Source organism: Phalacrocorax carbo, chromosome 9, assembly GCF_963921805.1.
Source record: "Phalacrocorax carbo chromosome 9, bPhaCar2.1, whole genome shotgun sequence".
In the NCBI taxonomy this organism is placed as follows: Eukaryota; Metazoa; Chordata; class Aves; order Suliformes; family Phalacrocoracidae; genus Phalacrocorax; species Phalacrocorax carbo.
In genome coordinates, this window is record NC_087521.1 from 20323206 (window position 1) to 20337868 (window position 14663).

Sequence of the window (14663 nt, forward strand, 5' to 3'; positions counted from 1 at the left end):
CGCGCTGCTGCTCCCCCCCTCTTCCCGCCTGTTGCGCCGCCGGGCCCGCCCGGCCCGGCCCGGGGCAGCGGCAACCCTCGCCTGACAGCCTGCCGGTGGGGCGCCGGCGGCGTCTGGCCGTCTGTCAGCCTCTCTGCGGCCGGCCCCGGCGGGGCGCGGCGCCGCGGAGGCGGGAGGCAGAAGCGACCTCGTCCTCCCGTTTGAACCGAGGCGTTGCGCGGCGCCCCGCGGGGAGGGCAGTCGCCGTGGCGGGGCCGTGCCGTGCCGCGGGGTCGTACCTGCGCGGCCGCCCGGGCCCGTTGCTGGGACCGGCGAGGCGCTGCGCCCTCCTCTGCTGGGGAGCCCCGGCAGTGCAGAACCCGAACGCGCGGTTTTGGAGGTTCTGCTTTGAAAAGCACGAAGCTACCCGTGAAGTACTTCAGCGGGCACGAACAGCTTTTCTAGGGATGCTTCAAAACGTGCAGCGTAAACCCCTTATTGTAGCACAAAATCCTAACAAGGAAACTGAGAAAAACGAGAGGCGCCACCTGTTGCGTGCTGGCTTGAAATAAAATGCAGCGAGGTGCAAATGGCGTTCCTCGCCGCCGCTTTCCAGATGCGCAGCAGCCTTACGGATTTTGTGGCCTAGTGGTTTCGAGGGTTATGGGGTAAGCTCTTCGCAGAGGGGCGCCGTTTGTCCCGGGCCGGGGCAGCGCTGAGCCCGCCGGGCAAGGACCCGCCGCGGCGGGACGGCCAGAGCACGAGCAGCCGTCGCCCGACGGGCTTGCCGCCAAGGGGGTGAGGTTTTTCCTGCGGGGACAGAATTTAGTATAGCTTAAAAAAAATCCCCGGTAATCTGGATGATTACACTGCTTTATTTATCACAGCCTCGGATTCTGAGGAAATACAATTTAGCCGTAAAGCTGAACCATTACACGGGCGGCGCTACACAGCGAGGTTTGGTTTTGCTAGGATCCGCGTCTGGTAGTTCGCTCTCGTTTTCCCAGACGCAGTCTTCTGTCTCTGGTATTTATCAGCCCTTGCATCAGCCGCTTCTTAATGTATTTTGCCTATTTCTTGTTTGATCACACTAAACTCGCAAAATACTATTTGGATCTTACACAGTCAGGTAAACCGCATCTGAAATTCTGTTTATTACTAACCGCTTAATCTTCCATACGTGTTTTTGGAAGGGGAGGCAGGTATCTGTGTGTGTGTGTCGGCGGCGGGAGCCACAGCGGCTGTTTTGCCCGAGGGACCCGAGCAGCTTGTAAGCAATCTGTCACCGAACGGCAGACGCTGGCGTTCGCTGCAGCGGCCTGTTTGTCCCGCTGAAAGTCGGGTTTAACGATTTCCTTCATGAAGATCTTTGTTTTAGGCAGCCCCGCGCGGCTCGAGGGCCCTGCACTTCTCGGTAGCATCGGTCACGCACACGTTCGTCAGGCCAGACGCTGCGTTTGCTTCCGAGAGACTGTCACAGAGCAGAAGAGCGCCCGCCCCCGCCGCCGCTGCGGGGCTCGGCCAGCCCGGGGCGGCGCCGCCCCCCGGCCGCAGCCGCCGCTCGCTGCGCTCGGCCCGGCGCGGGAAGCGCTGGGCGCTCCTTACAGAAGTCAGGAGCAGCCCACGCCTCAGGCCGGGGATTTGCATTTGGCTGGGTCCCACTGTTACACAGGAACGGCCCTGAATTAGCCGGGGAACGTGCTGCTTAAGGCATGCCATTTATTTTTGATCCTCAAACCTGTAGAGGGAGGAATGATAACTGCCGGAGGCTCGCCGGCCCTGGCCCATGCGAACTGCCGCTTGGTTACAAGGCAATACAGCCGTTCCGCTCCAAGTTTCTTGAGAGGACGAACCAGGAGGGTACAAGTAGTTAGATTAACCCATTATTGTGTGAGTCATGTAGCCTAGACGTTTCTGAATCTGGAAAGAAAGAAGGTTTGCAAGGAAATCATCTGTTGTGGTTGGACGGAGAAACAGGTATGCTTTTGAGCACAACAGCTCCTGCTCTGGCGGGGAGAGGAAAAGAAGAATGGTTAATAATTTCTCAACACTAAAGAGAGATGGACTGCTGTACTTCTTGAAGACTTGTGCCTCCTGTTCTGTGAAGAGATGTCATTATTTTAAATTTTTATATTTATTTACTTAACAATTTAAATAACAATATTTAATTTTAAAGCTGCTCCTGCAGTACTTACAACAGAGGAGAGGTGCGTTAATCAACAGAGTCAAAACGAAAATAATTTAATATTTGAAAAATCCATAATCCCTTCAGAGAAGCGAGGCTACACATGCAATAATCCTCTCCTACTTTTCACAGCTTGGCCGTGACTCGTTTCCAGGAGTACGCCTCTGCAAACTCCTGAAACGAAGCAACAGGTGCCCGGGCCGATCTGGCTGTTGCCAGCAGCGAGGTGACGGGAAGGCAGGGCGCATGGTGGAGCACAGTTCTAAAAAACAAACTTCCTACCCAGGAAATCTTCCTGCGGATGCTATTAGGTGCCAAATGCTGACACGTTGTTCACGGGTGCCGCGCGTGTTACGGGAAATATTTGGCCTCTAGCAGCAGCATGGCCGGTGCGGGAGGTGCAGCCGCAGCAGCAGGTGGGGGCCGGGGCCGGGGCCGGGGCCGGGGCCGGGGCCGGGGCCGGGGCCGGGGCCGGGGCCGGGGCCGGGGCCGGGGCCGGGGCCGGGGCCGGGGCCGGGGCCGGGGCCGGGGCCGGGCGCCCCCTGGCGGTCGCGGCCGGTGCCGCGGGAGCGGGAGGCTCCGGCCCCGGGGGGGCGGCTGCGTTCTCACCTCCGGTGCTGAAAGCAAAACAACAGCAGGAAATAACATTTTTCTTGTTTTGAAAAGCGGTACCACTGATGCAGTATGTCGAATATCGGTAACTCCTTCAGCACGCGTGACGTGGGGGAATGGAAGCGCTGCGAGGGTGCCCAGCCCTCAGCTGAAGAGCAAAGAGCTGAAAGACTGAGACGCGCATTGATACATGCTGGACTGAGTCTTTTAAAATCCCCGAGTCTAACTGCTCTCTTGAGTGGCAGGCTGCAAGTTCACCACCGCTGCGCGTTGGTAAAACCCTGGCAACCTGAAGAGAAACAAGACCAGGCTTGCCCTGGAGTCTGCAAAGTCCAATCTCAGGCCCACATTGCAGAACTAGAGGAGGTCAGGCTGCCTGCCTTGTGCAAAAAAAATGAACCCCAGCTATTACACCCCCCCCAAACTGCGTGTGTTGTCTTTTTTCTGTCATACCTGTCAGGCCCTGCTAGGTGCGTACTGTTTCCTCTGTGTTCTCTCCAAACTGTGACTTAGCATTTATAGTTGGAGCACTTTTATTTACCCACCTTGTGTTTCACCAAAGACACAGCTTGTAAAATCTCACCTACCTCCCACAGGTTGAGTTCTCAGTTGTGGCAGTACCTGAAGCTGCTGCCTTCCCACAGCAGACAAAATAAAATAGATGCCTGTGAATATATCCAAGAAAGTTCAGATCCAGACACATGCATGCAATTGCATTTGGAAATCATGCCCGTTACAGTAAAGAAATGATGAAAATTTGTAGTATTTAATTTTAATGTGATCTGTAACAACTTCCTTTTCATACCATTTGCACACAATTAGCTTTTAACTAAAAACATAATTCTCAAGGAATTAAGAAGCACCAGAACAATGATTTAAAACACATACAAAGGTACAAGCAACTAAAGATACCAGGATGCTTAATGCCTCCGCTATCACATGTATATCTAACGCACTCTTCACAGCCACAAAGCACTCGACTCTCAGCAACACAGACCACAGAAGGAAATTTCTAAGCTCGAGCATTTCCAAATGTTCCTTGAGGCTGACTGTAAATGGCATGATTCACCTCCCTCAGACTGTCCCCTAGCAACGACTACAACCATCAACAAAGCTCCACCATTCATCTGCTGTCTGAAGCGTAAGTTGCTGAGGGATGGGAATAACAGAATTCACAAGGTTACAATACGAGAGTTAAACTCATGGTAATCAGGAAAGGGCTTTTTCTCCTCCTTTGCTTGGGACCCTCGTTAAGCGGCTCTCTTGTAAATATGACTCTACCGTTCATCGACCAACTTCTCAGCTATGAAGCAAGTTTACTTTAAATAGGCTCTGGGGCTGTAAACAATGGGTGCCAGGAAAAAAAGAAGGTGGCCAGAAGATAGCTTTGCTCCTCGCAATATCCAGTTTTGAAATGCTACTTTCAATATTGTTCATTATATTTGGACAAAGGTGGTAAAGAAACTGTTAGAGGAATCTGAATGAAAATAAAAAGAAACAAAGCTGTATGTGCTACCAAAACAAAACCACAGAAGTATTTGCTTATGTGCCTTAGATCAATCTGAAGGGGGGTGGGTGGGGAGCGCTGGTGATTTACAGAGCCTCTGTGGCTCGTAATTGAAAGAAAACATTCAGAGAGAAACTCCCAGAAAACCTAGCATTAACCTTTGATACAGGGTGGGATGTTCATTCAGTGCTGAAATTTAAGCCAGGTGCATAGGCTCCTGATGGGATTAACATAATACAGAATCTAAAATACAGGAGAGAGAGTTTGGGAGGAATATCTCATAAATGTCTAAATCCATAGAAAATAAATACAGATTCAAACACACAAGACAAACAATAAAGTTAATACTGAGCAGAAGAGTTGGGGAGAAGATGAAGGGGCAGCAGCTGTTTATGGCTCTCTGCATGAACTTGAAAGCAAGGGAGGAATACTCGCAGCCCAGGCAAACACAAGAGCGATGGCGTAACTTCCTTGACTTGAACCCTTCAGAGGAGCAACGAGTGCCACTTTAGCGGAGGAATGCTCATCAGCCTGAAAGAGAACAAATTCACTTACATTAGACTCAAGCTAAAGAGATGCTAGAAACAAAGGCTGGTCGTGGTGATCTAAAGTGGTAGGCTCGGGTACCTGAGTGTGGGAACTACGCGTCCAGCAGATAAGAAGCGATGTCGTCTGAAGCAGCAGCAGAGAGAGGAAGGTGTCCTGTAGGTTTGAAAGGCACGATAGGGCCTGGTCTGTTGAAAAAGTAATTACTGAAAAGGGAAGGACCAAAATAATTGTGCAAAGGCTTGGGGGTGTTATCCAAAAGCTTGGGCTCTCATCAAGGCACAGAACATATCCAGGGTGGGTGATCACCATGTATGTTCCTCAGTTTCTCTCTTTGGCAGGAGGTAAAAGAAGAACTAAACCAGCAGCGTTAAGTGGGAATCACGAGATGAATAGAAGAACCAATAGGACCATGCTAGGGCCTGTTACTGGCCTCTCTAAAGGGAAAAAGGGAAGTATAGAAAGAACTAAGATGTATCAAACGGAACATCTTTTGATTGTGTTGAAGATTTAATACTGTTGATTTGAAAATGTTTTCAAATGACCAGTATCCCTTCCTGTCAATCATCACTAGCAAGCATCCTTATAAAAACAGAATGTGATTTTGAAGATCCAACGCTTTAGGGAATTGTTCATTCTTCAGACTGCTGTTTTGGCATTTCAGTTATACATGAGTGTATCGATATCGATATTTATGACATTGGGGGCTAGGTACTGGTAACAGGCAAGAACAAGCAAAAATTTTATAAGCAGCTTTGGAAAGTAGTTAGGCTGGCTAGAGTTGAAGGGTAAATTCACATGCAAGGAAAACACTCCAGAGAGAAGCTAACAAAGCCTCGGCAGGCAGGCAGATGACAGTAGGTCTGGGACCACCACCTCAGATATCTACCAAGAGGAGATCCTTCTCTTGGAACAGTGAACAACGTGGGGAATGGGGAACTTCGTGTCCATGCTACCTGCTCAAGCAGCACCTGAATTCCCTTCTGTGTGCAAGTCAGACAGATGCGGGAAGAATTTTAAGAATTCGAGGAACTAATGAAATTAAAGACTCCAGTTTTGAGGGGCTGTGACAGAAGGCACGAAACTAAGGTTGTCCAGTGATAATCCCAAAGACAGTGTTAGAGATAGCTGTTTCACAAGAATATGGTAAAAATTGGTGATGAGTGGTTTATGTATCGCGTGCAATGACTTAGTGTGCTGGAACACAGAAGGTGGCTTTGATTCTAGCTGACTTATGTAAAAATTTAATCTTATTTAGAGAAGGTGTGAACAGAAACTGACTTTAACTCACATGGACTTGGCTCACTCTCTTAGAAGTGAGATTATTTTTCAATTACAGATGCTTGAGAGGATTGTTATTTGCATTATAACACCGGAGTTCCACAGGTGCTGTAGTGACTGTAAACTCCCTGTAGAGCATACAAGGACTCTGGTGATGCTACTGTTCAAAAGCCATTCTCCCTCAACTGTACAAGCCTCCTGCCTGTCCTTATACTCTGGATTTGTAAGAATCCATTGAGGCTTGTGGCACACTGAAAATGGGAGTAAGTCTAGTCATCTCACTAGGGATGATAAATCAAAATACACACACACACACAAAGCTCAGTAGAATTTTTGCTGCTGTTCTGATGTTTACGATAGGAACCAAGAGATCTTGCAGTCCATTACAAAATTGTCAGCGCACGGCACGGGCTAGCATAATTGCCTCACAATACACAGGTGATCTGTCTTTTGATGGAGATGCTGCAACTAGCCTGCCGTTCTCAGGTCTAGTGTGCAAGCTTGATGCGCTGGTTATTCCTAACTTTGACAGCAACATTGGGAAAATGTCTGACCTGTTCTTGGGTATCAAAAGAAGGTATGGCTGCAGGTACCAAAATGACTTGCCTCTTGCAGCTGGAGAGCCAGACTGGCACCTTGCTTCTCCCCTTACACTACTGCCATTCAAGTGATCTCCCTCCCATCTTGACCTCTTTGAGTGTCTCTAAAGGCAGAAGAGCAATACAGTTATTAGGCATCAAAAATAAGGATACTTGGGCAGTGACTTGCATAGAACTTGAGCCAAGTTGTGCTCAGGGATGAGGGGCTGAAGTGTGTTCCCCGTAAAGTGATCGGGCACTTCATCCGGCACCTAGTGCTGCCAGGTTATGAGGTAGGAATGTGTTTTTCCCTGGAGTTACAATCAAGCTTACCTCCATTAGCATTAGGCTGCAAAAGACAACTCAGCACCAAACTACGGAACTACCGCAGCAGCCATGTCCTTTGGGTATCACATCACATATGATGTAGCCACAGTCACATATCTCTCAGCTGAAGAGCTATCAAGATAGACTTGCATGCAAACATGTCATGCAAATGTAGCTCTTCCTTACTACAAAACTAACATGAATTAGGGAGGGCTTCTTTTGAATGTCCAAATATAGAAAGCTCATCCACCAAACGGACCAAGAAGAAAGTCCGAAGGTCAGCTAGTTGGGTACTCAAGAGGTTCCACCTGTTGTCCTGTTAAAAACAGGCAACAGCATGGACTGTGGTTATTCTCATTCTGCTGTGCAGAGCATCTGTATGGCCCTGATGGACAACTGTATCAAAAACAATCTCCCACAACCCAACAGGTATAACAAAATACACGCACCTCCGTACTTGGTTCCAGAGAGGAGCACATGCTTTGAAGGTGAAATAGTGCCAGCTCTCCTGGCTCATCTACAAAATCTCCTTTCTGGACTGAACTATAAGCTGTATATGCCTTCAGTTCCTCTGGACTCCAAAAAGAAGCAGCAGTAGGAGCAGGTGGAGGACATGCACACGGACAACTTCTTGAAAAACTTCAGTTGTTCGTAACTTCTCTGAATGCTTGCCCGGCTTTACACTGATGCTGCGGGTGAGCCCACACAGTAACCCATTGGTCTCCTACTTTCACAATGCACCTGGAATGGGTCTCGATATCCTCAATGCAGGGGACCTGCAGCACTAGCACAGACCGTATTGCTCCAGGATGACTTCAGCTGTAAAATGGCTGATAAAGGTATCAACCTTTCAGCATCAAGCTTTTCAACCACTGAGGGAATATAGGAGCCTGTACTGATAATTCAAGCATGTTGTATCTTGCCTGTACAATACTTAAGGGTTCACACTGTAAACTATACTTAAGGATACAGTTAAAATGCAGTTAAGACAACTGAGCCTTGTTTAATACAATATACAAACAGCTCTCCTGGGATGTGGAAAAATGGTATTAAAAAGAATAAAAAACTCCCATCAGCCCAGAGAAATATCTAGAATGGAACACTGTCTAACATTTTTTCCATCTCTAACTCACACCCACTTTTTTTATATCCTTCACTTCTCACAATCCCACAATTTCCTTTTTTCTTTAAGTATATTTCAAGATTTACATGAAGTGAAAAGTCACTGGGCAAGAGCATACCCACCGCTGTCCCAAACTCACCTACTTGCTGACTATTTCCAACTTCCACAAATGTATCATTTATGTGTAGGCATGTCCTGTCAGGCCACAAGCACGAGAACTCTGGGAACACAACTAACAGTCTAACTACAGGTTAGACAGCATTGAAAGATGTGCAGCTTAATATTTTACCAGTCCTTCAGAGCTTCATAAAAAGTTGAAAAATATTCCTACTTCTAGTATTATTTTGACCGAACCCAGAAACTTAAGGATAGTGTTTCTTCTGTTAAATGTAATGCTTCAAGTACTCAAAATCCAAAATCCAAGAGTCCTACAAGTATTATGAAAGTATCTGGAAGTTTAAAAGACTGCAGCATCAAACATCAAAACATCAAGCGCTTGATAGCTGAAAGAACACAGAAAATATAAATAAAAATGTTCCTTCAACCACCTCAGAAGAATGACTTCCTAAGATACAGCCTAGAGGACATGAAGATGACTATATGGATAAATTCTGAGAGCTTTATACTCAAGATTGGGAAGGATTTAAATTCAGGCTAATGAAGAAAACCTACAAAATTACAGTTTTCCTTGTCACAATGTCTGCTCTGACACCACAGCTGCAAAAATCAGGTTCTGAACAGGTCACTGAGACAGCATGGGAGTTCTCATATTGCAGCATAAGACTGAACCTAGTCTTGTAGTGACCAAGTGCTCAACTCTTACACTCTAAAATTTATTGCTGACAAGTGCCCTGTCACAGACATTTCAAACACGTAAAAACTGAACTTTGGAAAGTGATTTCAAATGAACTTTTTAAGGCAAAGAGTTGGCTAATTATTTTTCCCTAATACACACTTGTTTAAATCTGAAATTACTAACATGTAATAAAGTCCAAGCACAAAAGCTCTGATATTTGTAGTTAGCATAGAATGTGCCATGCAACCCACAATTTTCAGAACAAAGTGCTAATCTACAGTTGGGTGTGACCACATATGATCCAGCCTCAGATTTTAATTTCTCTTATTTCTATTTGTATGTGATAACATTAGTGTGTAACACATCACGCTTCTTGCAACATTGGTGCTTTGAATGTCCAAAAGGAAATCAATCCTTGAATACATGTAAGAAGGGGTCCCTTGTTTGCAAAGGAACTGAATAAACTCCCCTTCACAGGAAGCACTGCTGTGCAATCGAAGTCATCTTCTGTAAAAGCAGTAAGGAAGCAATTAGTTTCAAATTAATAGCTAATATTATTTAGGTTTTTTGAAAAAAGGGGAAAGAATGTAGTCATTGAGTTAGACCCACAGTTTAATTGCTGTTTTTCAATCGAGTATTGGAATAAATTTCAAAAGATGGTATCCTTGTAAAGAGTTTATTCCACAACCATCTTTAATTCACTAAAACTGGTATTCCAAAGGGAATCGGAGGTTTTAAAAAAATACCACTAATGCCATTTTCCTTCAGCTTTAATTATTTCTTTTTTATTTTTGTAAGTCAAATGAGTCAATATATTGGTATTCCTAAATCATCCATCTTGCATTTTGATGAGTTGATCTACCATTATTGTTCTCGGTTATGAAATTTCAAAGTCTCTTTGGAATACTAATTTCATACTTATAGGTTTCAATTTTTGATTCCACCCTATTTCCCTGAATTTTTTTTTCAAGACAGTTGCTGATGTAAAATTTAATATAAAATATTTAGTCACAAAATAGTATTGCTTTTATGCACATTGTGGTAAGACTTTTTTTCTCCCCCCAGTAAAAACTATACCATCTTCCATAAAATCCTAAACATATTAAGAACTGTGATGCAGAACAAAATTACACAGGGTGAAACAGGTACCAGCACAACAGTGAGATTATATTACATCAAAAAATTTTAATGGTCCCAAATATATACTCAACAACTAAGCATACACTCAGGGGGGCAAAAAAAATTTATGACACAAAAGTGACCACATCTAGAATTCCACTCAATCTTTAATCAAGAAGGGACAAACAAATCCCCCACCTCAAAAAAAAAAAAAAATTCTGCAGTTTAAAGGGCAAAGGGAACAGATTAAAAAAAAAGAGGAAACTTTATATTCAGCCCTCCCCCATAGAGGTTTTTAAAACCTGTTGTAGCTTGACTAAAATGTTCAGAATGTACGATTTCAAAGGCAGGTCTCTTATACAAAGAAACTGCTGGCATTCTTAACTAGTGAAGAATTATGGCAAAAACCACCTTTTCTTCAGAAGTCTCATACATGGTCCAAGAAAGCATATTCTGATTGTAGCAACTGACCAGCCAATCCAGAGTTCCACTAACAAAACTCCTGCCCTGTTGGCTTTTTTTGTTTGTTGGTTTGTTTGTTTTCCATTTCCTTCCCTGAGAAAAGGGCAACATGTGGTCCAAGCTGGAGAGCTCAAAGGCATAAGTCTTTCCCCTAAACGTAATATTTCTCCTTCTTCTGCTCCTTTGAATTGGCACTTGATTGGCAGAAATCCGTTTGTATAGGTTGAGCTGTGTCACACACAGTAATTCACAAAAGATTGCTGCGGGTTTGTTTTGTTTTTGGAAAAATATCCTTCCCCAGCTGGTAATGTTCTTCAGCAGTTGCCATTATGATGACTCAAGCTTTGCTTTCTTTGACAAAGGTAAAGTTTCCTCTTTATCTTCATCTTCATCATCCTCTTCATCATCATCAGGATAATCTACAAGCCCAACAAGGCCTCCCTGCAAAGATAGACACAATTACTATAATTAAGAAAATGTTTGCACATTGATACTTCACATTTGTATTGGAAAATGATGTTTGCACAGATTGCCTTAATCATACTGATTCGTGAAGTTCTGAATAAAATGACACAGAACAAAGATAAATCCTTCAGTAGGAACGAAAATTACATTGTATGAAAAATGTTTAAATGAATAAATCAAAAATGGCATTTTTACCTATCCAACTGGATAGCAATATTTCCAGTTGAAATTTAAGAAAATCCAAAAATCTACTTAGTTTTGCTAAGTGTCACTGCAGCTTTATCTGTAAGATGTAATTTTTTTTTACCGACCATAGCTGACTGCAACAAGCAGCAATCTGGAAGCACTTCAGAAACAAATATAGAATATCCTTCAATTTGCATTACAATACTTTTAAAACACAGTCTGTCTTCACAAAAGCTAGTTTAAATGTGTAGTAAGTTCAAGCACGTTTTGTATAATATAATTGAATGTGCTGTACAGGTTAAAATTTAAACACCTTGGCAGCTGGAAATGGAAGCATATCTAGTAATATTAACAACTCCCTTGTACAGCAAATAACCACAGATTTTAAGATTAGGCAGCTCTGGACCCATGAAAAAGCAGCATGAACGTCTAAAACTTCCTCTAACTACAGTACGTTGCAATTTCTAAAGCTTAACCAGCATTTGACTACTTTGACAGTTACTGCTATGTTACTCAAAAACCATATTACTTACTCAGGTGTCTAATGACAGACATCCAAACCAGAAAATTTCAGCCAACTGTATACCAAAATACAACTTGATGAACAATTACACACACTCTGTACGGTCACACACAAAATAACACTGAGTATACTGCGCATAAAAGAACAGGATCAGATAATGAATGAAAAACCCAATTTCAACACTGTTTCTGGTTTGCAGCTGTGGCACATTTATAAACAGTGTACATTTTACTGCAAGAAAGTAGCCTACGCCTGTATCTGTGGATGGTTTTTTAGTGCACTGCATATTCAGTGTAACCTGAACATTTTTCTTTTGCCACCATGATTTGAAATTTTGGAGCCAATACTGTGGTGCAATATGCTCCATATGTAGACACTCCATTTCAGATTCAAGGAGTTACACTGTCTGGGAGAGAACAAGCCTCCACCAGAAATACAGAACAGACTGAACTCAGTTCCAAGCCAATTCTATCCCTTTTAAAAAGTGCTTGACTAACTATTGGATTTTCTTCATAAATGAAATAAATCTGCTTCCCCTTCCTCCACAGAAGGATTTAGAGGAAGTGTCACTTAGTTCTTGCATCAGCCAAACTTTTCTCATTCAGGTGTTTTCAACAGAATGTAATCCAACACAAATGCTGAAGTCATGTTTGACTGCAAGAAATAAAAAAACCTAGAACTCCATTTGCCTTTACTAGAAAAGTTAGGTGAACAAGCACTGTGGTGGCATTAAAAAATAAGGATGAATCAGAGTTACTCCGAGGATACCTGGGAACAGAGATACATACCTGACCTTTCAGAAATGGACACACCTATTATGAGAATAAGTTCTCATTATCCGAACTACACTGTACCAACACCACCCTCAGTAAGCTTGCAGATGACACCAAGTTGGGCAGGAGTGTTGAGCTGCTCAAGGGCAGGAAGGCTTTGCAGAGGGACCTAGACAGGCTGGATCAATGGGCCGAGGCCAATTGTATGAGGTTTAACAAGGCCAAGTGCTGGGTCCTGCACTTCATTCACAACAACCCCATGCAATGCTACAGGCTTGGGGAGGAGTAGCTGGAGAGCTGCCTGGAGGAAAAGGGCCTGGGGGTGCTGGTTGACAGGTGGCTGAACATGAGCCGGCAGTGTGCTCAGGTGGCCAAGGCAGCCAATGGCATCCTGGCTTGTATCAGGAACAGTGTGGCCAGCAGGGGCAGGGAGGTGATTGTGCCCCTGTACTGGGCACTGGTGAGGCCGCACCTTGAAATCTGTGTTCAGTTTTGGGCCTCTCACTACAAGACGGACACTGTGGTGCTGGAGCATGTCAGAGAAGGGCAACGAAACTGGTGAAGGGTCTGGAGAACAAGTCCTATGAGGAAAGGTGGAGGGAACTGGGGTTGTTTAGTCTGGAGAAGAGGAGGCTGAGGGGGGACCTTATCACTCTCTAGAACTACCTGAAAGGAGGGTGTAGTGAGGTGGGTGTTGGTCTCTTCTCCCAGGTCACTAGTGATAGAATGAGAGAAAATTGCTTCAAGCTGCATCAGGGGAGGTTTAGATAGGATATAAGGAAAAAATTCTTTACTGAAAGAGTGGTCAGGCATTGGAACATGCTGCCCAGAGGTGGTGGAGTCTCCATCCCTGGAGGTATTTAAAAGACATGTAGACATGGCACTTCAGGGCATGGTTTAGGAGACATGGTAGTGTTGGGTTAACAGTTGGACTTGATGATCCTAGAGGTCTTTTCCAACGTTAACGATTCTATGATTCTATCTTATCTGTCCCCCAGTGCTAAGAAAACACACTATTTCTCTGACTTGGTTTAAATAGAGTTTTAGCCTAAAAACTGAAAATCAAACGGCATCCTAAAAAGTATTTTAAAATGCTGGGTTTGGATAGTCAGTGCAAGTTATACTGACTCTTTTGAATGGGCCTTCTTCTACTTTCATATTTTCAACCCAGAACTGTATGCTATTTCAAAAGGCAAAAGTGTCAAGCTAGAATATTAAAAATTGTTTATGTTTTGGCTTACAGCAACCACCCCTCCAAAATATAATTTATTTCTTTCACATGTGCCAGTTATATAATTCTGAACAATGTTAAAAAAACGTAACAGTATAAGTTGTCAATGGGGGTGGTGGGACATTGTGAAGCCTGGCAAAATTTGGCAATGTTTCCAAAGTATTTCTACATTTCTATCTGCAAAATATCCCTGTGCAACTTAACAAAAGTAAAGTGTTGTCTGTATTTCACAGTAAAGATTGCTGCAAACAGCGGCTGGTTGTATGCTTCATACTTTAAGAGTCCGGGTATTAAAGGGGCTTATTTCTTCTTTTTATATATGTGTCAGATCTCCTTAAAAATGCCAAAGGCCAGACAAAAAGTACACACAAACCAGACAGCTCATTACTGCTTGGTGTGTCAGAATTCACACAAAACTTGAAAGGGATGCTTAAGCAAATTCCTAGTCTGTAACAACATCAACCTATGTCAATCCAAAATTACCTTAGTTGTAATAGCTGCCGTCTGAGATGTGCTTTTAGAAACTGATCCTGGGGACCCAGGGGACCCTGGGGATCCGGGAGACCCTGGGGATCCAGGCAGATTACTTGCAGATGACTGGCTGGTAAGGTTAGATTTTGTACCACTGGAAAAAGAAAGCTTGAAACTTGGGCTCTGACGACCTGAAAGGTTAGTTTTTAGAAGAACCTCCTTTTCTTCACTCTCTTTTACTGGAAAGAAAAAAATAAAACACACAAAAAGAGCAAAAGTAAAGCAATGTCACTGAGCAAAACATTTCATTATAAATCACTTCACTGTGTGGGAAAAGGCTTAATACTTTATGTACAACTTGATAAAGTGAGTCATCATAGACTTTTTTTAATATATACTACTATACCACCTACCAGCTGCTGTAATTTGCCCGAAATTAACACTAACTCTACCAATGATATCACCTCAACATTTACATTAAAAAAATTTGAATTCTAAA

General features: G+C 44.0%; 1 protein-coding gene across 2 annotated transcripts in view; it reads right to left on the reverse strand.

Annotated features, from left to right (window-relative positions):
• Positions 1–10099: 10099 nt before the first annotated feature.
• PPP4R3A (protein phosphatase 4 regulatory subunit 3A) overlaps positions 10100–14663 on the reverse strand; it is a 46482-nt gene continuing 41918 nt past the window's right edge. For both annotated transcript variants that reach the window (XM_064460584.1, XM_064460585.1), the window contains 2 exons: positions 14177–14403; positions 10100–10956 (listed from right to left, as the gene is read on the reverse strand). In XM_064460584.1, coding sequence (XP_064316654.1) covers positions 10843–10956; positions 14177–14403 — 341 coding nt within the window. In that variant the 3' untranslated portion in view covers positions 10100–10842. The remainder of the gene's footprint in view (positions 10957–14176; positions 14404–14663) is intronic.